Raw genomic sequence first — 25,308 nt, forward strand, 5'->3', positions numbered from 1 at the left:
TAGTTCCAAAATGTATTTCATGAGAGTTGCAAAATATGCATATTTGATATATATAAAATAGATGTGCAATGCGGGAAAAGTAACAACAAGCATAAATATAAAATTCCTTCAAGGCTCCATAACCTTGAATACTGAGAAAAAACCTATCATTAGTTCTAAATCCAACTAAAACGAACCTAGAACATGAAAACAGAGGCTATCGGATGACTTGCCAAAGTGGCGTTCCTTGGAATGCTTCTGACTGTACGTCTGGGCTCGTGGCTATACGTTCGCCCAGAAGGCTTGTACGTCCGGTCTAGTGGCCGTATGTCTGCCCAGAAGGTTTGGGTAGAACCTCATTTGGTTCAACCGTTCTCCTATCATCCCAAACTGATTCTAAAGCTACCAAAAGGATTCCTAGGACCTCTTATCTCAAAATAACATCTCCATGCAAAAGGAAATATGCCCAACAAGAATTAAATGCTAACCCAAGTTTAAACCATGATTGAGGACAACAACATAACTAGAAGCTACAAACTACCAACTAAGTTAACTATGAAAATCACAGCATAACGACTAAGAAACAAGCTAAGCTTAGAAGATTACCTCATTGAAGCCAAGAACCTCCAAGAATCACCTCTCCTTCTCCAAGACTCACAAAACTCACAAAGGCACTCACACAGGGTTTCAGAGAGTCTGGGGGCGAGAATGAGGCTTAAAGGCTCGAGGGTAGGGGGTATTTATAGGTGAGAAAAAGAAAGGGCGTTACCAACTATTCTGAAAAGTAATAGACATCTGGTACTATTGGGGCGTACGTCCAGTACTATTTACCCAGCGGTCCAAAGGCTGTAGCGTACGTTTATGTATTATTTGGGGGTTAACTTAAAAGTAGCATATGTCTAGTACTATTGGGGCGTATGTCCACATACTATTTGCAGAGTATGTCGTACTATTATCAACATATGTATGGTGGTCCCCATGCGTACGTCCTCACTTAAAGACAAGAGTGTATGTACTGTGGTCCCGCAGTGTACATCCTCACTTACAGACAAGAGCGTACGTACGGTGGTCCCTGGGCGTACGTCCGGTGAAAAAGTCTAAAATTCCCAAAATGCTCTTCTAGCTGTTCTTAGTGACCCAAAGTTCAAATTAACCCTCTAACTAAGCTACCTAAGCTTAATTAATTATTTGGGTCACTACAAAGAGTATATGGGACAGTGGCGGTGATACGCTTAGTGAGATGATTGGGATTCTTCACTTGATTTATCTTCTTTAAGAGTAGACCTTGATGTTTAATTTTTAATTTAGGATTTAAACTTGGTTTGTGATATTTAGCCATTAGACTTGTGTGATCGGTCTGACACCGGGGCTTTGTTGATTATCTTTATCTTGTGATGTTTTCTTAGTTTGTTTGCCAAGTGTATATCATTGTGGATATACATTTATAGCTTCAAAGTATTAGATTTTTTTTTTTTTTTTTTTGCCTTGTAAGAACTCTGATAAGGGCGAAAGACTCCCTGGTTTTATTAAGAATTTGACAAGAAAGTGTATGTTGAGATAATTACCAGTTAATTATTTTTTTTTGGGTATTACACTGATAGATAATATTGAATATTGTGATCAATATTTATTTGGAAACTCTGTATTTACATTGACGATGGTAAATGATATTGTTGAAAATATTTTAGTTTCATCTCATCATTCTTTTCCGCTTTCCACTATATGATATTTTGATAGTTAGTGTTGAAGATAATAAATCTAGCTAATAAGTTAATTAGTATGAAGGTATTACAAGTAACACTCTAAGTTAATTATTTTAATTAATTAATTTTAAGGGCGTTAATATTTTTTGAATTTTTTTTTTTTTAAAAAATTTATAAAGATATTTGTCTTTTTGAGAATTTTTAAACGATATTTTTATTTGTTTCAAAGGATAAAAAAGGTGTATTGCAATTATTTATTTATTTATTTGATAATTTTAAAGGCATTGCTCAGATTAAAAGTTTGGAGAGTATATTCTTTGATTTTCTTACCGCCAGGCCCATTTCGACGTTTTAACTATAGACGCTACAGATAACGAATTTTGCGTTAGATCTAAGAGAGGAAAACCCCATCACACTCTCGGAGTTTGTTTTTTCTTCAGACAAAAGCAATTGGCACCGAACTGGAACCACCATTAATCACGAAGACGACTGCCATTAGATCGAACCGAGCCAAATCGAGGTGCGCTTTCATTTCATCGATTCAATCATCACTGTTTTCGTTGTTTCGTCAATCAATCTGGTTTCGGTGTTCCGTGAATCGAACTGTTTTTTTTTTCTTTTTTTTTTTTTTCATTTGCTTTTTCTGTTTTGGAGGTTTCGTTTGGTTCGGTGTGTCAGTAGAGTCCGAAATTAGGGTTTTGGATGGTAGGAAATTGGACTCGGATTCTTTTTAAACGTTCTGTTTGGTCGTTGGGAAAATGCACGAAACTTGGGTTTTTGAATCTTAGGCTATCGTAAATATCTACTGCTGATTGAGCCGAATAAGGCAGCTCTTTGTTTTACTTGGTCGAGGTGAGTTTCTCAGTTTCTGAACACAACATGAAACTTGAGTTCTAGAATTTTCTTTTGTTTTCTCTGCGACCAAATGAGGATATTATTTCATTTTGATAAGCTTATTTCTTCACTTATTTAGTGATTATTTGTGGTCTTATTTATTTTATTGAATATATTTATTTTTTTGGTCTGGGCATGGTAAAGAGATAGTGTCTCCAATGGTGATTGGGCCTTGTGGGTGGTTGTGATTCGTGTGGAGAGTCAGTGGGGAACAAGGACCGAGTGGACCAGATGGACAAGAACAAGAACCGTACCGATCTGCTCGCCGCAGGCCGCAAAAAGGTCTTTTTGGTTTGCTTTGTTTATTTATTCTACATAGTTTGGAATTTCCAGATTTGAAACGGTTGATAGTTGTTACTTTCTGTTTGGTTGCGGAGTAATTGTAGGAAAATAAAAGAGATAGGTTTGAATCATTCTGTTCTACGATATTGAGTTCCTAATCAAATTGGACTTAACTTTCGGTTGGATAACTGTATACTGTATAAGGTCGACTGAGCTGGTTACTTAGTTTAGGGAACTTGAACAAATGAAAATTAGGGTTTTAATTTTTATTTTCTACAATTTCTTTTGGTACTTCAGCAAGACAATAGAGCACTTACGCTTTTGATGATTTTATGTCTGGTGTGATTAGACGTGGGTACTTGAGTCATTGTTTGTTTGTTAGGATAATAGAGCTGAAGTTACGCAAATACAAGTTTGAATAGTACGCATTTTGCTTATGCTTCTTAGAACTGGGTAAATAAACTTGCTTGGCTTGAACTTTTTGTTCACTCTCTAGGAGCTGGAATTTATGCTTGTTTCCGATTCCCTGGCGTTTTAGCAGCCAAACAGTAGTGTATATGAGTGATTAGAGATTTTTATTCTGAGTTTTAATTTTCTATGATCAGCTTCAACAATTTCGTCAGAAAAAGGACAGTAAGGGCAGTGTCACCCATGGAAAATCCTCAAAAAAATTTGGTAAATCTGAGCAGCATGAAGCTGATGCTGATGCTGATGCATCTTCCACTACTCCTATACCAACAGCATCATCTCAGGTTACTGAAAGGAAAATTGCACCTCATGATGCTCCAGATCTGGCAGTTGTTGATTCATCAGTACCACAATCAATGGGGGTTGGTGAGCCTAATACGTCCTTGATGCATTTGAGGGAAGATCAGGTAACAGATGTAGGTTGTGCCCTCCTCTTGATACTTGTCTCTTAATATAATTTAGGAATTATCTGAGAAATAGTTTGAGCAGGCTAGGAAAGATGGCGTGTGGATCTGATTTATAGTTATATTCTCATTTGTTGCTGGGTAGGGGCAATGCAGGAAGCTGATGGTTTGGATTTGAGGCAAATTGATCGAAGCAATGGAACAAAGCTTGAAGGAGACGGGCACCTTCCTATGTCTGAGCATGGTGAAAGTTCTGAAACTCTTTCAAGGATGGCTTCAGTAGAGACTTGTGTGGAGGAGGCATCCTGTGAAGCGGAGCAAACTGGTAAGTCAGGAGAAGTGTCTGCATCTGGCGGTGCAACCTTGTCAGATGGATTTTCAGCTTCTGTTTTGGCTTTACACGGGGCAGATCGAAACAATGAAATAGATCTTGAAGGTGACAGGCCGCTTCCTTTGTCTGAGCATGGTGAAATTGCTGAAACTCTTTCAAGAATAGCTTCACTAGAGACTAGTATGGAGGAGGCATCCCATGAAATGGTGCAAATTGGTGAGTCAGGAGAGGTATCTGCATCTGATGGTGGGACCTTGTCAGCTGGATTTTCAGCTTCTGTTTTGCCTTTGAACGAGGCAGATCGAAGCAGTGAGGTAGAGCTTGAAGGATATAAGCAGCTTACTTTGTCTGAGCATGATGAAAGTGCTGAAACTCTTTCAAGGATACCTTCTGTAGAGATTAGTGCGAAGGAGGCATCTATTGAAGCAGAGCAAATGGGCGAGTCAGGAGAAGTATGTGCATCTGACAGTGTGACCTTGTCAGCTGGATTTTCAGCCTCTGTTTTGGATTTGAACAAGGCAGATCGAAGTAGTGAAATAGAGGCTGAAGGAGACAGGCAGCTTCCTTTTTCTGAGCATGGTGAAACTGCTGAAACTCTTCCAAAGATTGTTTCAGTAGAGACTAGTATGGAGGAGGCATCTCATGAATCAGTAGAAGTACCTGCATCTGGTGATGCGACCCTGTCAGATGGATTTTCAGCTTCTGTTTTTACTTTGAACGAGGAAGATGGGATTTCAGCTGTTAATCCTGCCATGACGAATCGGCAAAGAGAAGAAATAGTGCCAGGTTCATCTTATGAAGAAAACTCTGACATGCTTTTTCAGTCTGGTGACTATGGACAAGGCAGGGAAGAAAAGGCTCAGGCTGTTACTGATGGGAGGACAGCTGCAGAAGGATATGATCTACAATATTTGCCAGATGGATTGTTTACACGTGAGAGTAAAATCCTTGAAAGACCTTTTGAAACTGAAATGGCAAGTTCGGCTGGAGCACAAACTGTGTCTCCTGTTGCAGATGCGAGCGCAATCAGTCTCTCTCAGCTCAAGGAAGTGATAAGCAGACTTAATGAGGAAGAATTTAGGTTTTTGCTCAAGTCAAGAGAATCAGTTTCTAATGCAGAGTTGGGGACCTGTAGTTTGATTTTTGCAGAAAGTGGATTTATGGATTTACTGCAGAGACTCAAAGAAGAATTATTTCTCACACATTTTACAAAAGATTTCTTTCACTTGCAACTTGCTGAACAGTCTGAGCAACAAATGGAGTTAGATCATCAGTGTCATCAGTTGGTTGATGAAATATCTCTGCTGAATGCTTCACTTGATGAATTTCGTGAGAAGAATCAATTCCTTGCTGAAGAGTTTGCACAGTGCAGATCTGAACTTCAGGTTGTTACTAGTGGTAGGGTGGAGCTCGAAGACCAATTTCGTATAGCAAAGGCAGAGGTTGAGGACTTATCTTCTAGAGCATGTGGTTTGCAGAGTAGTTTGGAGAGGTCAGAAAGGGATTTGTTGAGCCTGTCAACAGAGTTGGCTGACTGCAAGAGCTTGGTGGCAGATTTACAGGTGGAAAATACGAATTTGGATGGGACCGTTGTGTCTGTGACTGAAGAAAGAAAGAAACTTGTGGAGGAAAAAGAGTTTTTATTCCATGAGAATGTGAAGCTCTCAAAAGAGTTAGCTGACAGCAAGAATGTGGCAGCAGCTCTACAGTTTGAAAATTCCAACTTAATTGGAAGTCTGTCTTCAGTGACAGTGGAGAGAAAGAAGCTTGAAGAGGAAAAGGAGCATCATTCCCTTGAGAATGAGAAACTATCAATAGAATTGGCTGACTGTAAGGGTTTGGTGGCAGCTTTACAGGTAGAAAATACCAACTTAAATGGGAATATTGCTTTGGTAACTCAGCCAAAAAGCAAACTTGAAGAGGATAAGGAATATCTAAATCTTGAAAATGAGACACTTACATCCAAGCTTCTTGCTCTTCAAGAGCAGTTATCTGCACAACATGGGGAACGAAAGAAGTTTGAAGTTGACCTGAAGGAAATGACAATGCAGCTTGAACAACTCACTGAGGAAAATTTTCATCTTCATAGCAGTCTGGTCATATTCAAAGCTACAATAAGAGAGATAGCTAGCTGGCAAACCCAAATACCCTGTCAAGCTGGGGAAGCTGGTAATGAAATAAGTCTGGAAGTACGAAGTAGAGGCCATGAAAGTGGAGCAGATTATGATTCTCACCAGATTCGTAGGAAGCAAGATGGTGAAGTTTATTCTCCTGTGTTGGAGAAGCCCGTATCTGACGGCCTTGCAGTAGAACCACCACTCGAACAGGAAGTCTCTGATGATTCTTATAGCTTTTTTGCCTTAAAGAGACATGTGGAGGAGGCAGAGAAAATATTGCACAAACTTGAAAAGGCAGTTGAGGGGGTGCATTCTCATGCAGCCTCCTTTAGCAGGTCAGCTGGTAAAGGTTCCACACCTGGGGTATCGAAACTGATTCAAGCCTTTGAGTCAAAGGTGCATGTTGATGAAAATGAGGCAGAGGAGAGGGCTTTGACTGAAAATCAATCTCCAGCAGATCCATTCATGGTAACAAAAGAGCAAACTGGAATTTTGAGAGCATTGCTTAAGCAGTTAGTACTGGAAGCTGAGCATGCCACTGTACTGCTTAAGGAAGAGCGAGATCAGAGGAATATTGCTGATGTCATATTCAGGGAGCTTAGGGATGAACATGAAGCTGTAAAGGAACACAGCGACAATTTGGAAGCAGCCAATATTGAGCTTGGGGTTTTGTATGAAGCTTTAAAGCAACATGTTGGCTACATTGAAGCAAGGAATGGTGAGCTTGGGGTTCTCTATGAATCCTTAAAGCAACAAGACATTAATCTCAAAGCAGAAAACAGTGAGCTTGGTGAAAAGTTACGAGGGTACCAATTGAGAATCAGTGAATTGCAGAGTCAATTGTATGATTTACAGCAGGGTTCAAATGAGGCGACTTCTGTCATCAGCAATCAGTTAGAAAATTTACAGAAAGAAGTGGCTGAGAGGGTATTGTTACTTGAGCAAGATTGGAATTCTACTGTTGCTCAGATTCTTGAAATTGTTGGGAAGCTTGATGACTCAATTGGGGAATTTTTCCCCTCTACCATCTCAATTGGCACTCATGGTGGCTTGGATATAAGCAGCCGCGTTGCTGCTTCTGTTAATGCTGCCACCAAAGTGATTGAGGCTCTGCAGGGGGAACTCCAAGCTGCTCAGACAAACCATGAAGCAATCTGTACTTCGTACAAAGAATTGAATGAGAAATGTGATGATTTGCATGGAAAGAATGAATTGGCAAATGGTATATTGCATAAGATGCAAGGTAGACTGATGGAACTTGTCATCAGTTCATGTGGATCTGGGGAGGAAAGTGAGAGAAACATACCAATTGAGAAGGTGCTTGATCCTTTAGATGATAGTAAATACATGACCCTATTGGGACAAATGGAGAATTCTTTAGATGAGAAGCGGCAACTTGAGTCTGTTAACAATAAACTCACTGCTGAGTTGATTAATAGAGTAGAAGAATTTGAGGAACTGAAGAGAAGATGCCTTGATCCTAATACTGTTCATAAGTTAATTGAAGATGTTGGAAGTGTGCTAAAACTGGAAGAAGCTGATATTAACTTGGATAGAACACCTGCTTTGCATTTGGAGTTGTTGGTGTCTCTTCTTGTTCAGAAATTTAAAGCGGCCGATGTGGAGGTTGGCTTGTCCAAAGAAAAGTTTGCATCTAAGGTGATGGAAATGACTGAATTGCAGGATAAGATCCATCAGTTAGAAGCCTCGACCTTTGAGCATGAAAACGAAATCCTTATTCTTAAGGACAGTTTGCGCCTGTTGGAGGAAGCCCTAATTGCTGCACGTTCTGAGTTACGAGACAAAATAAGTGAACTTGAACAGACGGAGCAGCGAGTATCTTCTATTAGAGAGAAACTTAGCATAGCTGTTGCCAAGGGGAAAGGCTTGGTTGTGCAGCGAGATGGTCTCAAGCAGTCCCTGGCTGAGACTTCTAGCGAACTGGAGAGATGCTTGCAAGAGCTACAGTTGAAAGACTCTAAAATCCAAGAAGTTGAAACCAAACTTAAGACCTACTCAGAAGCAGGTGAGCGCGTGGAAGCTCTGGAATCTGAGCTTTCATACATTCGCAACTCAGCAACTGCATTAAGAGAATCATTCCTTCTTAAAGATTCTGTCCTTCAGAGAATAGAAGAGATTTTAGAGGACCTAGATTTGCCAGAGCATTTTCATTCAAGAGATATAATTGAAAAGATTGATTGGTTGGCAAGGGCAGCTGCTGGAAACTCTGTGCCGCTGCTAGAAGAGATTGGTTGGCAAGGTGAGAAGAGTTCTGCAGGAGGCGGTTCATATTCTGATGCTGCTTTTGTTGTTTCAGATGCTTGGAAAGACGATGTACAGCCAAGCTCAAGTTCAGGGGATGATTTGAGAAGAAAGTTTGAGGAGCTTCAAAATAGGTTATATGGGTTGGCTGAACAAAATGAAATGCTCGAACAATCATTAATGGAGAGGAACAACTTAGTGCAGAGGTTGGAAGAACTTCTGGACAGGATTGATATGCCTTTGCCTTTCCGGTCTGTGGAACCAGAGGATAGGATTGAGTGGTTAGGAAAAGCACTTTCGGAAGCTCAACATGATAGAAATTCGTTCCAGCAGAAGATTGATAATTTTGAAAACTATTGTGGATCGTTAAGTGCTGATTTGGAAGACTCACAACATAGAGTATCTGACCTTGAGGCAGACCTCGAAGCAGTTACCCAAGAGAGAGAGCACCTGTCTGAAAGATTGGAGATTCTGACTAATGAACATGAAAAACTTTCATCTAAGACAGCTGAGTTTGAACTTGAGAAGAAAAGGCTTCAGAATGAAGTTGATGGTTTGAAGGAGAAGTTGATTGAGAAGCTTGGTAATGAGGAGCAAATTGCCAGCATAGAAGGCAAAATAAGAAGATTGCAGGATTTGGTTAGTGATGCTTTGCAAGAATCTGGACCAAAAGATCTGGTTTCTGGTAGTGATATCCATTGCCTGGAGGAATTATTGAGGAAGCTTATAGAGAATTATGGAATTCTTTCTTCAATGAATCCTGTGCTTGGGGATGTGGCTGACAGACAGCATGCTGAAAATGCCGATGCTACACTTGCTGAAGCAAGAAGCATAGATACACTTGATTCCAGGGAACCAAATATAGCTGTTCTGAAGAAAGAACTAGAGGAGGCCATGTGTGAGTTGGTGCATGAGAGGGAGGAGAAGGATAGATATATGGACAAGCAGCAATCTTTGGTTTGTGAAGTTGAAGCTCTCAGTAGAAAAAGAGATGAGTTGCAAGAGTTACTCAGTCAGGAAGAGCAGAAGTCAGCTTCTGTGAGAGAGAAGTTTAGTGTTGCAGTTAGGAAAGGAAAGTCACTGTTGCAACAGCGGGACGGTCTGAAGCAAACCATCGAAGAAAAGAATACTGAAGTGGAACATTTGAAATCTGAGATTACCCACCGGGAAAATGCTCTTGCAGAGTATGAACAGAAGTTCAGGGATTTATCCACTTTTCCAGGAAGGGTGGAAGTCCTAGAATCTGAATGTTTAGTATTGAGGAATCAATTAACAGAAGCGGAGCACTATTTGCATGAGAAAGGACATGTTTTGAGCATGCTTTTAAATACTTTAAATGGCATTGATGTTGGCGATGATGTCAGCAGTGGTGACTCAGTTGAGAGGTTGGAACTACTTGGGAAACTATTCAGTGATTTGCGGTCAGCTGTGGCTTGTTCAGACCAGGAGTTGAGGAAATCTAAAAGAGCAGCAGAGCTGCTCCTTGCAGAGCTGAATGAGGTTCAAGAGAGAAATGATGTTCTCCAAGAAGAGCTAGCAAAAGCTGCCAATGAAGTTGCAGAGCTTACCAAGGAAAGAGATTTGGCAGAGGCTGCCAAGCTTGAAGCTATTTCACGGCTTGAAAAGTTATCTACTGTTCGTTCTGAGGAAAGAAAGAACCAATTATCTGAATTTATGGGAATAAAATCTGGTCTGAATCAACTCAGAAAGGGCTTTCGTGATGCTAATTATTTACTAGCTGATGTTTTTTCCAAGGACTTGGAATATTTGCACAATCTGGAGGTTGGTATTGAGTCATGTCTGAAAGCAAACAATGGTGAGCAGGTTGCTGTGCCACTTTTCAGAGGATCTGATGCCATTATATCCAGCTCTTTAGATAACAAGGTATTATTCATGCTTATCTATTTGTTTTTGTGTATTTTGCACACATTTAACTACTGGTGATCTTGTCTCGTCTATGTAGAAATCCTGTCTTTGGTTTGTCTTACACAGATTCTAAACTAAAACATGTTTGCAGGGAATATTTTGTTTCATGTTCGTTCTTGAAAATTTTTGCTAAAACTACAATTCTTTGGGATTTTTGTGGCCTTTTTAGATGCATTTGCAGTATAGCCGCCAAGTGCTTGCATACATTAATGTGTGCATGACTGATTGACATTTAACAGTTGTGGGTGATTGTAAGTCCTTTCTGCAAGTTTTCTGGCTGAGGTTTTTGCATTGGGATTTGGGAATAAAAAAAGTTTATGATCACTATCGTACTGTCACTTTATATTGTATAAAGCATTGTACTGACTCTTTAAATTAAAATTGCTATGAGACCTCAATAATCAATATATGTTCAGATTACCATAGTTAAATTAGTATAAAAGGTGAGTATTGTGTGCTCACTGCTTTTGATGTATATTATAGTCATGAGTGTGTCACCTCAAGATATGTTTTTTGTCCTGGACAAGCTTATTCTGGAAACATAAACTTTCTGGTTGATACATCCCTATACAGCTTAAGTCGCTAGTGGCCTTGTCCCATTGTTGGCCATTGAAGAATTTTGGAGCAAGTTTAATGTTTTCTTGCGCAAATAATTGAGTAGTGTGTAGTAGTCACTACATATTAGATAAAGTTAACTTTTGTTTATTCTGAAATTTTTCTGGTATGATATAGAAGTGATATTTGTAATTGCTGTTCTATATTGTTTTATCTATTAAAATTTGAGAAAATCAGTGTTACCATGTGGTGAATCAGGCGCAACTCTGCCTAGGGGTGGACCCTCACACTATGAAAAACATTATTTAATTACTAAGTTGCCCTTATTTCTGTAGTCTTATCTGGAAAAAAAAAATGTTTTGCATTTGATGATCAATGTTGTTTTGGTTTTAAAAAAGAAAAAAGTTGAGAAGCTCAGCCAAATTACCTTTCCCTTAAAAGTAATGGGAAGTATAACTTTAAATAATAAGTATCCCTTGTTCTACTTATCAAAAAAAAAAAAAAAAAGGTATCCCTTGTTCCTATACTCTTATAATCTTATCACCACTTGAAATCTGCTTAAAAGGGGTAAAAGAAAGTCCTTTCTTTTCCCATCAAATTGTTTGTTGCTGAATTGTAGAATATTTTTATTGATGATTGTTTCTTGCAAAATCTGGAATCTCCTTGCTTTTCATTGAGAGGAAGTGCTCTTTCAAATTTGAACAAAGATTTATTTAATTTGTGCCACTTCCTATATGTCAATATGGGATTTTGTTGTTCTTTTGTACCAAAAGAAACCACATCTTACTTGTCACATTGATTATCTGTTTGTATTTTTTTTTTCTTTGAATATATTAAAATACTCCTAGTAAGTCCAGATATTTGAAGATTTCTTATGTGGAATTGATTTCTTCATACTCCTTTAACTAAAGAAAGAGAATATCTTAGACTTATATCTTAATAGCATTAGATGTTTCACTTACAAGCTCAGTACTTATTAAACATATACTGATATATTCTTGTTAAGTCTTTGCTTCAAGTCATTTTAGATGATTTTGCATTGACTTTCAGTTTTGCTGTACATCTTTCTATAAAACTGGATAAAATAGGTGGACACAAGCGACATTTCTAATAATTTTATTTTTGTTAAGAATTTTATTGAATATAATAGTACGAATCATTCTCCATGGTAGCTTGTTTCCTTTTGTATTTAATTGGTCATTGAATGTATTATTCATTTTTTCTATCCACTCTGAATTATCTTGTTCAGGAAATGGATTCTTGGTCAGACTCCGAAAGACATGGGCATTTTGACGAAAATGTTGTATTTGAATTGTGTCATTTTGTTGCACATCATCTACATGAATTCCTGACAGAAATTGGCGATCTTAAAGAAAAATTATCCAAGCACTCAGTGTCGTTACATGAACAAGATAGCAGTCTATCTAAATTAGTGGCGATTGTTCATGGAGAGATGACTTCCCAAAAAGAATCATTTGAAGCTATGAAGAGAGACATTGTTCGTATAGAGTCAATCGAAAAAGAAAAAGACATGGAACTTATTCTGCTACGTAGAAATATTGCTGTGCTCTACGAAGCATGTGCTAGTTCAGTCATGGAAATTGAAAACAGAAGAGTTGACCTGGTTGGAAATATTATGGCTGCTGCAGATCTGGGGTTGAACTTGAAATCAACGACATTTACCGAAGGTGAACTTTCTTTCAGTGGACAGGCTCATTTTTCCTCTGAGGAATCTATCAGGACTATGGCAGATAGACTTGTGTTGGCAGTGCGGGATTTTGCTAGCTTGAAAGCCGAAACTGTAGTGGGTAACCAAAAGGAAATGAAGATGACAATTGCAAATTTGCAGAAAGAGCTTCACGAGAAGGACATTCAGAAAGAAAGGATTTGCATGGAGCTGGTAACTCAAATAAAGGAAGCCGAAGCTGCTGCAACCAGTTACTCACTAGATCTTCAATCTTCCAAAACACAGGTGCATGATTTGGAGAAACAGGTTGAAGTGATAGAGGGGGAACGGAACTTACTGGAGCAGAGAGTAAAGGAGCTGGAAGATACACAAGCTGCCTCAACAGAGTTACAGGATAGGGTTAGATCACTTACTGGTGTGCTTGCTGCCAAAGACCAAGGTTGGTTACTTCTTGCTTGAATCTAATCATTTGTATTCATATGTGTTATAATGGTTAATTTGGATTATCACTAAATTATTTGTTGATCACAGAAATTGAGGCACTGATGCAAGCACTTGATGAGGAGGAGGTGCAGATGGAAGATCTGACGAACAAGATTGAGGATCTGGAAAAAGTTGTACAACAAAAGAATCTAGATTTGAAGAACCTTGAAGGTTCTCGGGGAAAGGCTCTTAAAAAGCTCTCTGTCACTGTGACTAAGTTTGATGAGCTTCATCATCTTTCTGAGAGTCTTCTTGCTGAGGTTGAAAAGCTTCAAGCGCAAGTGCTAGATCGGGATGCAGAGATCTCTTTCTTAAGGCAAGAGGTCACTAGATGCACCAATGATGTTCTTGTTGCATCACAAATGAGTAGCAAGAAGACTCTAGATGAGATCCATGAGTTCTTGACATGGTTTGACTCGATGATTGCTCAGGTTGGGGTGCATGATGTGCATCTTGATGATAAGAACAGCAGTGACGTTCATGAACACAAGGAAATACTTCAGAAGAAGGTTATGTCTATTATATCTGAATTGGAAGATCTATTGGCAGTTGCTCAAAGTAAGGATGCATTGTTACAAGTTGAAAGGAGCAAAGTAGAAGAGTTAACATGCAAAGAAGAATTTCTGGAGAAGTCTTTACGTGAGAAGGAATCCCGATTAAATTTGCTTGAGGGTGTTGGAGATTCTGAAAGGGCAACTAGCATGACCTCTGAAATTTTGGAAGTTGAACCTATGGTGAGATTCTTTATATATTTATTTCTTATGCCTTTGATATATCACCTAGTTGCATCCTTTTGGAAAATAAATTGTTTTTGAAGACAAGTTTTTGATGCTACAGACATTATTTGCTTAGATGCAGTATATACTCATCATAACATTGATGCACTCTCTCTCTCTCCCAAACCACAAAAAAAAAGAAAAAAAAGAAAAAAAAGAAGAATTGCTATTTATTTATTTCTCACCATGGGAGTCAAATATACAAAATTAAAGGGAAAATGTAGCTTAATCTTCTTTAGTTCATATTGGATTGTGTATTGCATTGTATAGTGGCAGCTACTAACTGCTATGTTTTAGTGACGAATTAAAATGTTCCTTTTAGCACTGGTTTCCCTTTTAAATTTGTTAGATATGCATTTGCTTTGTGCTACCTCGTGAACTTTATAGACTACAAATATGCTCTTTATATTGTTGTTTACTATTAGTACTTATGAGAAGAACTATTTCGTTCTATTCAAATTATGCAAAATCCCCCTTGTCACATTTGGTTCACTATTGAGTAGTTTAACCATAAGTTCGTTGCTTCATCTTTATAAGGAGCTATGCTATTCTCGTCTTTTTTTGTTTTGATTATATTAGTTTTGACATAAGTTGTCAATCATGGTGGACTTCCTTTCAGATTAACAAATGGACAGTACCTGCGACTTCCATTGCACCTCAAGTCCGCAGTTTGCGCAAAGGCAATAATGACCAAGTTGCAATTGCTATAGACATGGATCCTGGTAGTAGTGGTAGGTTAGAAGACGAAGATGATGATAAAGGTAAACCTAGAATAATAAACTGCTGACCTTTTCTTCTTATATATATACTGATATTCTTCAATTTATATAGCTTATAATTCAATGAATGCATTTCTTAATTATTATTATTATTATTTTCACTTTGTTTCACTCTTTCTTCATTGTAGTTCATGGTTTTAAGTCACTTGCTACATCAAGAATTGTGCCAAGATTTACTAGACGTGTGACGGACATGATTGATGGCCTTTGGTAGGCATACCCATTTGTTTTGTTTCCTTTTTTTTTTTTTTTTTTTTTTTTTTTTTGTGTTAAAAATTTATCTACATTAGTGAGCTGAAACCATCTTTTATACACAATCTGCCAGGGTTTCTTGTGATCGGGCTCTAATGCGACAACCTGCTTTGCGGCTGGGTATTATAATCTATTGGGCCATATTGCATGCACTTCTTGCCACTGTTGTAGTTTGAAAAGCCAAACTGGTAAGTGATCCTTTCTTCTTTGCATCAGGTGGATCATGCAATATTTGTGCCTCTTCAATTTGTTGAACTGATATGATAAAGAATTCGGTTTCAAGGTGAAATGGCATATGGTGTAAATTTAACTTTATTGCATTTTCCTGATCTGCAGGCGATATTTGGTCCGAAGAGGGTGCAGCAATGATCTTGTTATTTTTGGTATCTAATTTTTCTCTATATAATCATTCATTTTTCCCCCTTCATAGATATGATCTGATTGATTATTTAGCTCAACCAGGCAACTGTGATTTCCCATTTTTATTTTTGTTAATCTCAGATTGCTTGGTAAAATCCAATAAGAGGAAAAAAAGAAAAGAAAAAAAAGTACCTTGTTATCATCATAGAAGAAATAGATTGAGAATTTGTTCACTTAAAACCCAGTCAAAACTGTTGTATTTACAGCTTTTTCTATAAACCTAAAGAACATCTTTATATATCCACATCGGGCAAGGCACCCACCAATGGTATTTTAGCTTGTAGAAATCAGGCGGGTCTTTCATATTTGAGCAAGTTTTCTTATTGGTAAGTAACTATGCGTTCAGACCTCAGTCCATATCGTTATATTGATATTGTCGATGTCTTTGTTGATTTTGTAATATTTAGTAGTTAATTCTTTTTCTTTTCTTTTTTTTTTCTTTTTTTTTTCTCTCTAATTTCATTTACTGTCAAAATTGGTACTTCCAAGTACTTATATTTGAATTATGGCACATAAGAAGATAATAATTAGAATTGGTACTTTAGAGTTTTACAAAAGAGAATACCTTGGATGGGCTGTAAAAGCTCACTTTTACAGCATCCAATAAAAAGGTGACACATCATCTAAAACCACCAAGTACAATATAGTAAAATAGGCAAGAAAACACTAGATGTTATAAACATAAAGAAACCTATTTTCATTTATTCCCAAGTCTCTTGCTGTGTGTGGCTACCGAGGGGACCAAGCCAAGCTATCTCTGAACCTCGACCTGCGACTGGAACATCCAACTAGGAATCATATTGTGTTGATTTGCTATTGTTTTGGTTCTGGGTTTGCTAAATTTCTCACTCGCATCAGATTAATTTGTTGCAGACTTGAGAATCTTGTTGCACTGTGAGTTTGGCAATTTTTGGACTGGGTGATTGTTTGTCGTGACATTGTGGCTAGGAATAGTGGTTTTTTTGTTTGAACTTGCAGTGGGTCTTTAGAATTGTGGGTTTTGTTGTGGATAGGCTGTCGTTGGGTGAATCTTTTGAAGGAGGTGATGGGCCTTTGACTCTTTTGAAGGTGTTCTCTTTGGGTTATGAAACAATAGTAAAAATTGTTCATTTTGCAGCAAACAGACCTCACCTACCTGTTGAGAGCTCCTTCAACATATCTTTTTTCTTCTGTTCTTTTTTGTCTTAGCATCAAACCAATTTTACAGCCCATTGAAATGGAGAAAGGCGGTGCCTGGTTGGCTTGGTGGGGTTCTGCAGATTGAATGGGAAAGGGGGTTGCCGATTGAAATGGAGAAAGTGCTTTTGATAGTGTGTTTTAGTGTTTATTGTAATTTGGTGAGATAGCTGATGTGTTTATTTTTTATTGGATGCTGTAAAGACGAGATTTTGCAGCATAGTAGGGGCTCTCCTTTTTTAACTCTTAGATATAATGGATGGATCAGGATCTCCGACAATCCTCAAAAAATTGTCCATTAGCTTTTTCTCAAATCTTGGCCATCCAATGTCATCTAACAGCCACAATTTCGCTACGTGTCCCAACTAAAGATAAATAATAAAATATTATTTATTTAAAATATATATATATAAAACTAAAATATTAAAATATTAAAATATTAAAATAAAAAATAAAAAAAAATTGGGGTGATGGACACCCCAACTGGACATTCCTACCACCCCCTCGGCCGGGTTAGGGGTGGCGGAGCCACCACCATGGTTCTTAGGTGGTTCAAGCCACTGTCAATGGTTAAAACCCAAAATTAATTTGTTTGGTTATGGAGGTGGCCGAATCCACTTATTACCGGGGTTGGCTTCGGCCACCCCCATAGCTCAGTTGGGGTGGCCGACCACCCTAGTTTTTTTAATTTTTAATTTTAATATTTTGTTTTATATGTTTTTTTTTTAAAAAAATAAATAATATTTTATTATTTATTTTTAGTTGGGACATGTGGCGAAATTGTTGCTGTTTAATGACATTGAATGGCCAGGATTTGAGAAAAATTTGACGGGCAATTTTTTGAGGATTGTCGGGATCCTGATCCATAATGGATGGCCAAATTTAGAATTTGAAAAACTTAGAGAATGGATCCGAAAAAACCAGCCCAATTGAAGTCATGTCATAGCCTGTGTTCTCGTTTTAACAGGCAAAGGCAACCATATGAATGCGGTATTTTTATGTCAGGTTTCCTCGTGTGACCTTAAAGCAGCAAGTGTGTGCACGTGTTTCTTGATCGCAGGTGTATTGACATTCTGTGCCCTTGCAAGAGAGAGAGACAGAGAGAGATAGAGAGAGAGATTGCAGATAATAGAAGATAAGAGTAGCGGCAGTATATAATAAACGATATAACGTCAACGGCCACAAAATGTTTGTTACACGCATGCAAACGGGTTTTTATTGAGTCGGTGAGGATCATCAATTTATTGAAGATAAAAGAGTAGAGTTGGATCTCCTTAAAAATCTTTGACATCCCCCTGAGGATTCTCCTCAAACCTTCGAATCCTGAAGTGTTTTAGCTCCACCCCTTTTGCCTCCCCTGTAAGCACAAGGTCAGCCAGTATCCTCCCCACCACTGGACCCATCTTGAACCCATGCCCCGAAAACCCACCTCCAATCACAACATCCTTCCCAAACTCTTCCCCCAAGAAATCAATCACAAAATCCTCATCAGGTGTCATGGAATACATGCACAATTGTGTGGCCACCGGCGCCTCAGAATCGACCATTCCTGATAGCTTTTCCTCAATCCATTCTTTCAAACTCTCCAACCCCATTCCCGGCCCCCATTGTCTCTTGTCTTCATCACACGAATACCCGCCATGCACCATCACCTTGATCAACCCTGGATACTCCAACGATGGTGTCCCGAATATATGTGGCTCCCCCTAGCTTCCAAAGGTCGGAAAATCCCCTCCGATTGCATACTTCTCTTCATTCCCCTCCTTAATCCTCCAATAACATACCGTGGTCTCCAACGGTTGTATAGGCAGTTCAACCTTACTCACCGTTTTAACCAACTTTCTCGTCCAAGCCCCAACCGTCACCACACATTTTTTACCCCAAAACTTTTTGCCATTGCCGGTATAAACCCATACGCCCCCTTTTGACGCCACTGTCTTTTCTAATATCTTTCACTTCCATGTAGTCCCTTAGAACAGCACCCTTTTGAAACGCTAGCGCCTGGAACATAGATACTGCTTTTGTAGGCTTTATCACCCCGCCGTACTCAGTAAACACAGCAATCCAATTCTCCGAGATGTTGAACCTTCTGGAAAACTTGTTTGCCACTTGCTGGCGATTGAGAACTTCATGCGCGACAGAGTATTTATGGCAAGTGTGTATGATGCCATGTATGTTCTTGTCGTGGGAGTCTCCCATTTCCAGATGCCCGGCTTTGAAGTAGACCTTGTACCCGATTTGGGACTCGGCCTCCTCCCATAGCTTGTATGACTCGATGACCATCGGAAAGTAGTAGTCCTTCGAATAGGTTGCTCGTATGGTGCGGGACTCGCCGTGAGATGAGCCACGGCGGTGCAAGAAATCAAATTGCTCAAGTAGCAGGGTTTTTTGACCCCTTTTTGCCAGTTGGTAGGCGGTGGAGCTGCCCATGATGCCTGCACCCACCACAATCACGTCGAATTCTTGATTGGAAACTGCCACTCTCTCTTTCTCTTCTCTCTCTTAGGAACGAGGACAATCTTTTTGTGGGGACTTTTATGCTTGAGTTCACTTGGGTTTTAACTTAGGAATCTCTCTTGAAAAGCACCAACAAAACGTAGGGAATTTTGCCACTCCCATCCATGGTTCTTTCTCATTTTACCCTATGAATATATCCTAATGTAACAATTATATTCTAAGTTAATATAAACACGTTGTAACCATTGAATAAGTAAGCTATCTCATGAATTCAAGCTTATTGGCTGATTTTACAGCAGCAGAAGTGGAGACGGCATTGGGGCAGATGCACCCATTAAAATCCCCGGGTCCTGACGGTTTTGTAGCCTGTTTTTTCCAAAGCACTTGGCCCATCGTTAGGCTTGAGGTATGTAACACAGTGCTTAATTTCTTAAATTCTGGAAGTTTTGATCCTGCTCTCAATAAGACTTACATAGTTTTAATCCCCAAGAAGAAGAACCCAAAAAGAGTGACTGATTTTCGCCCAATAAGCTTGTGTAATGTCATCTATAAGTTGTGCTCTAAAGTTCTAGCTAACCGGCTTAAAAGGGTATTGCCTCACATCATTTCACCCAACCAAAGTGCCTTCATCCCGGGGAGGTTAATTACCGATAACCTGTTGGTGGCTTATGAAGCACTTCATACGATGAATGTCCGCTTGGGGGGAAAGGAGGGGTACATGGCACTCAAAATTGACATGAGCAAGGCGTATGACAGGGTTGAATGGCCATTTTTGGAAGAAATGATGAAGCAGCTGGGTTTTGGGGAACGATGGATTCATTTAATAATGATGTGTGTGAAAACTGTCTCATATTCCATCCTTATCAATGGAACACCACAGGGACGGATTGTGCCAACAAGGGGGATTAGGCAGGGTGACCCTTTATCACCATACCTATTCCTATTATGTGCAGAAGGTTTTAGTCATTTGCTTAACAAGGCCGAATCCACTCATGAGCTCTCGGGTCTACCCATTACAAGGAGGGGTTCCAAGCTGAACCACCTTCTTTTTGCCGATGATAGTCTCCTTTTTTGCAAGGCAAAGCTATCCGAATGGAACAAAATCCAAGAGGTATTGGAGGTGTATGAAAGAGCTTCGGGACAAAAAATAAATAGAGATAAAACCTCTATTTTCTTTAGTAAAAACACAAAGGTGCCTCATAGAGATATAATTCATGCGGCTTCGGGTATGCATTCCATTCCTTGCTATGAGAAATATTTGGGACTACCGGCACTTGTTGGGAGATCCCGAACCCGGTCTTTCCAAAATATTCTAAGTCGGGTTAAGGAGAAACTCAATGGATGGAAGGAGAGATTTTTATCTCAAGCCGGTAAGGAGATTCTTGTGAAGGCGGTGATTCAAGCAATCCCCACGTACACGATGAGTGTTTTTAAGCTCCCAAAACTTCTTTGCAAAAAGATTAATTCCTTGATGGCCAAGTTTTGGTGAGGGCATAAGGAAAATCTCTCAAGGGTAGCTTGGATGAGTTGGGAAAAACTAAGTCGGCCCAAGAATAGGGGTGGTATGGGTTTTTGGGACTTGGAGGTTTTCAACCAAGCTTTGCTTGCAAAGCAAGGGTGGAGAATTTTGAAAAATCCAGACTCCTTGGTGGCAACTATCTTCAAGGAAAAATACTTTCCGAGGGGCACCCTGCTGGAGTCATCATTGGGGACTCGGCCATCCTATGCTTGGAGAAGCATTTGGACTTCTTTGAAGATCCTCAAACAAGGGTTGATATGGAGAGTGGGGAATGGAAATTCGATTAGCATCTGGGGTGACCGCTGGCTGCCATCTCCTTCTACTTATTTGATACAAACTCCACCCAGACCGCCATACAGAGAGAGGATGGTATGTGATCTTATTGACCCTCACACTAAAGGGTGGAATTCTGAGCTGCTACATGAACTCTTTTCTGAAGAGGAGATTGACAGAATCTGCAGCATAATTCCTAGCCCTGGTGGATTGCCGGATCAGCTGGTTTGGCTAGGAACAAAGAATGGTCTTTTTACAATCCGAAGTGCTTACTATATTTGTAAGTCTTTGGAAGATGAGAGTAAGGGGGAAAGCTCGGTTATGAATTCACTTACAGAATTTTGGAAGCAAGTATGGAGGATCAGGGGACCACCGGTAGTGAAATCTTTTTTGTGGAAAGCTTGCAGTAATGCGCTGGCAACCAGAGAGAATCTACATAGGAGAAATATTACTCGAGATCCACTATGCCCCATATGTGAATTGGAACCCGAAACGTTGGGCCACATTCTCTGGAATTGTGGCTCGGCCAAGGATGTCTGGATGGAAAGTTCTCGGAAATTACAGAAGAGCTCTATTGGTGATGCAACTTTTGTAGGAGTTTTCGAGCAATTATTGGTTCAGCTGAGCACGGCGGAGATGCAATTCTTTGTCACTGTGGCGCGGCAGATTTGGCTCAGGCGCAATGCTTTTGTATTTGGGAAGCCGCTGGTAGCTCCAGCTGAAGTGATTCGAAGGGCACGGGAACAAATCTCTGTTTTTGAGAAAACAGAGGCTGGAAGATACAAGCCTCACGTAACACTGCGCAGGCAGGTAAACCATAGTTGGCAGAAACCGCCGGCAGATTTTATAAAGATCAATTGGGATGCTTCCATTGATGAGAAGCACAAACGGGTTGGAATTGGGGTGGCTGTACGTAATTCCGATGGCACGCTGCTAGCTTCGTTGTGTGCTTCCAAGCCTATACTCACAGACCCTGGAACAGCCGAAGCTTTAGCAGCATGGTCTGCAGCTGAAGTTGCACGTAGGCTAAACCTGAGACAGGTTATCTTAGAGGGGGATGCGCTGGAAGTCATAAATGTTCTTAACATGGACGGCGGCTGGTTTGGTATATATGGACAGATCCTACAAGACGCTAAAAATCTATTGGGGCGTTGTTTGGAATGGAGGGCTAGTCATACTCTTCGTGATGGTAACAAGGTTGCTCATAGTCTTGCCAAATTGGCATTAGCAATAGATCAGGATATATTCTGGATTGATAATTTTCCTTTATGTATTCTAGAGATTGTTCACTCTGAGCAAGGCTCGATTTAAGTCAATAAAAGTTACCAATTCTCAAAAAAAAAAAAAAAAGTAAGCTATCTCATGGTTCCAATTCAACCGTTGTTTAATAAAATAATATTACTAAAAGTTTTCTTCAAATTGAGTTGGAAGAACTTTTTTCAACTCAATCTATAAAAATGGCAAGTGTCTTTTCTTTAATGGCATTTAATGGCATTTAAAATAATTTTTTAATCAAATCTATTCTAACTGTGTCTCTACTATTAAAAAAATATATGTTTTTCACATTTTTATAGACTTAATAATATTATTTATTAAATGGCTGTCGAATTGGAATTGGAATTACAGGATAGCTTTACTTATAGTAACTACTATATAATTGTTATATTAGGATATAGTTATTGGGTAAAATGAATAAGTGTGACGTGTTATGAAAGGTAAGGAAATCAGGAAGATTTATAATAAATAAATATAATTCATTGATAATAGTTTCGGGAAACAGTAAAGCACTTGGATTTCTTTATAGATAATAAACCAAACAGAAAATATATTACAATACAAGGAAAGTATTGGTCATATTTATATTAATATTTTAAAAGGATTACTCAAATTATAATTGAAACTCCTTAAAATTACTTACAAAATATAATCTCACTTAATAAAAAATAATATAAAATTTGACACTCATATATAATAATAGAGCGGTGATTTACATCACATTGACGTGCATGAACAATCATACACACCAATATTATATATATATATATATATATATATATTACTGTTTAAATAAAAATTTAATTATATTTTATAATTAAATATTGGCGTGTTATATATATCACATACCAGTCATGCATCTCGGTGTTTATATATATCACTAGCCATAATAATAATGTCATGACAATCCACTAACTTAATATAATACTAACTTTTTAAAGTGTGAAAAAATAAATGTTACATCATTATGATCTTTTCTGCCAAATAAAGTTGAAGTAATATTATACTATAAGAATATTAATTTATTAATCTTACTCTATTGATATAAAATTATAAATGAAGGAGCAACTAACATTTTAATAAAAAAAAAGGATCGCATCGTTCAACAAGGGATGCTCGATGTGACTAGCCATTAAGTCATCCAACTTAACTTTGTGTTCTCTTTTCTTTGGCCTTTTTGTAGAAGTTATCTATAAAAAAAATAATAATGTTAAATATTTTATAAATCTTTGAGCATACGCGCAAAAAAAGAAAATTTTTTAAACTTTGTTTTTCTTCGAATTTTTTCTTCTTAGGTCAATTAAAAAGGCGAATTAACCATTATTATTATTACATTTTCCCCTAAATATTTAACACGTATTAGTCTCAACTAAACGCATCGTTTTGCCACATTAGCATATTAATTTTTTATTTATTTAATTTAAAAATTAAATCCAAAAATAAATAAATTTTGAAAGGGTGCCATGCGGCCACCCCTAGAGGGTTATAGCCATCCGTTCAAATTTTATTTCTTTTTTAGATTTTGTTTTTAAATTAAATTAATAAAAAAATTAATATGCTGACATGACAAAACAATGTGTTTAGTTGGAACTGACAGACGTTAAACATTTGGGGAAAAATGTAATGGTAGGGGTTAATTTGCTTTTTTGATTGACACATTGAATAAAAATTCGAAAAAAAAAAGAAAAAAAAAAATTGAGTGAGTTTTTTGTTTTGGCGCGTTGACTTAGACATTTATAAGATATATACCCAAAAAAAAAAAAAAAAATCTTGCCACATTTAAAAAATAAGAGATATGTTAGGTCATTTTTTTGGGTTCATTAGTTTTTGGATACATCCAAGTTTTGAGTTCAATTACTTTTTTTTTTTTGACATGAAATTTTTTAGACAGTACCACTTCGTATACTCAACCCTAAAAGACAAACTACGAATCTGTGTAAGGTGCCGGCCTAAGGGTGAAAATGCGGTTACGGTTAGTAGTTATTGACTAAAACCGCCAACCATAACCATCTAAGCGGTTTGTAAAATTAACCATCTAGGCGGTTTGTAAAATTCACTAAAAGCTTACGTGGTTAACCACTTAGGCAGTAATCAGTTAGTGCGTGAGCGGGCGGTTGTTAACCGCCCGCTCACCCTTAGGTGCCGCCGCTCACAAGGTGGGTAAGACTCGACTTCGCTAGAAGCATGGCTTTAAGAAATTATTTGCATCAAAAAAGATTTGAACCTTAAACTTGATAGGAATGCCACCGAGTCTTTGATTGTCTCTATTTATAGTTGTGTAAGCCTATAAGTCTTTGTATTAAATCTATCTGGTTCGATTAACTTATTTTATTCTCCTTTTTTTTTCTTCGCATTCTAAATTTCAATTTATCACAATATATATATATATATATATATATATATATATATATATATATATATATATATATATCTTACTGAGGAATTCCTTTTAGAATAAGTCTAAACTGTATGGTGTATATAGTATAAAAAATATCTATATATTTTTTTTTGAAAAAATATATTTTTTTAATATTTTTTATTTTTTTATTTTTTTAAAAAAATAATTATATGACACGTGGAGACATTTGATTGGTGCTGACGTGGCGTTCCGTTAAGTTTTGGATGAAATTTTAACAGAGGTATCATCTCCGTCTTTATCAAAACTACAGGTACTTCCTGTGATCCAAATGAAACCCTAGAAGGCAAAAAATAAAGTGATAAAACCCTAAGGTTAAATTAAGTATTTAACCCTAAAAAAATAATAAAAAAAAATCTTACAACGTTTAAAAAATAAGAGATGTGTTAAGTCATTTTTTTGGGTTCATTAGTTTTTGGATACATCAAAGTTTTGAGTTCAATTAGGGTTTTTTTTTTTTTTTTTGACATGAAATTTTTTAGATAGTACCACTTCATATACTCAACCCTAAAAGACAAACTGTGAATCTGTGTAAGGTGCCGGCTTAAGGGTGGAAAGATGATCAAGGTTAGTAGTAATTGACTAAAAATGCTAACCGTAACCACCCAGGTGGTTAGTAAAATTCACTAACCGCTAATGCGGTTAACCACTTAGGTGGTTATCGGTTAGTGCGGTTATTCACCCCTAGGTGCTGCCCCTCACGAGGTGGGTAAGACTCGACTTCGCTGGAAGCATGGCTTCAAAAAATTATTTGCACCAAAAAAAATTTGAACCTTAAACTTCATAGGGATAGCACCGAGTCTTTAATTGTCTCTATTTATAGTTGTAAGCCTGTAAGTCTTTGTATTAAATCTATCTGGTTCGATTAGCTTAT

At 38.0% G+C, this 25,308-nt stretch overlaps 1 protein-coding gene and 1 pseudogene across 4 annotated transcripts; one reads left to right on the plus strand and one right to left on the minus strand.

Moving 5' to 3' along the window:
- Nucleotides 1-2,090: 2,090 nt before the first annotated feature.
- On the plus strand, nucleotides 2,091-15,708 carry LOC132189136 (trans-Golgi network-localized SYP41-interacting protein 1). 4 transcript variants are annotated; one of them, XM_059603678.1, is made up of 10 exons: nucleotides 2,091-2,202; nucleotides 2,721-2,858; nucleotides 3,464-3,746; nucleotides 3,876-10,324; nucleotides 12,171-13,047; nucleotides 13,140-13,825; nucleotides 14,487-14,628; nucleotides 14,775-14,856; nucleotides 14,972-15,086; nucleotides 15,235-15,708. In XM_059603678.1, exons 2-9 carry the CDS (start codon nucleotides 2,808-2,810, stop codon nucleotides 15,072-15,074), a joined length of 8,673 nt encoding a protein of 2,890 aa, XP_059459661.1. In that variant the 5' UTR covers nucleotides 2,091-2,202; nucleotides 2,721-2,807; the 3' UTR covers nucleotides 15,075-15,086; nucleotides 15,235-15,708. The 4 variants fall into 4 exon arrangements, with proteins under 4 accessions (XP_059459661.1, XP_059459662.1, XP_059459663.1 ...); XM_059603679.1 differs by having other exon boundaries at nucleotides 2,092-2,202; nucleotides 3,464-3,742; nucleotides 3,887-10,324; XM_059603680.1 differs by having other exon boundaries at nucleotides 2,092-2,202; nucleotides 3,464-3,733; nucleotides 3,887-10,324.
- A 2,060-nt stretch (nucleotides 15,709-17,768) lies between these two features.
- LOC132190829 (probable sarcosine oxidase) lies at nucleotides 17,769-19,117 on the minus strand (annotated as a pseudogene).
- Nucleotides 19,118-25,308: the final 6,191 nt, after the last annotated feature.

Source organism: Corylus avellana, chromosome ca8 (genome assembly GCF_901000735.1).
Source record: "Corylus avellana chromosome ca8, CavTom2PMs-1.0".
Classification (NCBI taxonomy): Eukaryota; Viridiplantae; Streptophyta; class Magnoliopsida; order Fagales; family Betulaceae; genus Corylus; species Corylus avellana.

Excerpts from the sequence above, each read along its gene's own strand:
- LOC132189136 (XM_059603678.1), top strand. The coding sequence starts at position 2,808 with ATGGACAAGAACAAGAACCGTACCGATCTGCTCGCCGCAGGCCGCAAA. Across the intron at positions 3,747-3,875 it reads AGATCAGGTAACAGATGTAG|GGGCAATGCAGGAAGCTGAT; the intron begins GTTGTGCCCTCC and ends GTTGCTGGGTAG. Across the intron at positions 10,325-12,170 it reads CCAGCTCTTTAGATAACAAG|GAAATGGATTCTTGGTCAGA; the intron begins GTATTATTCATG and ends TATCTTGTTCAG.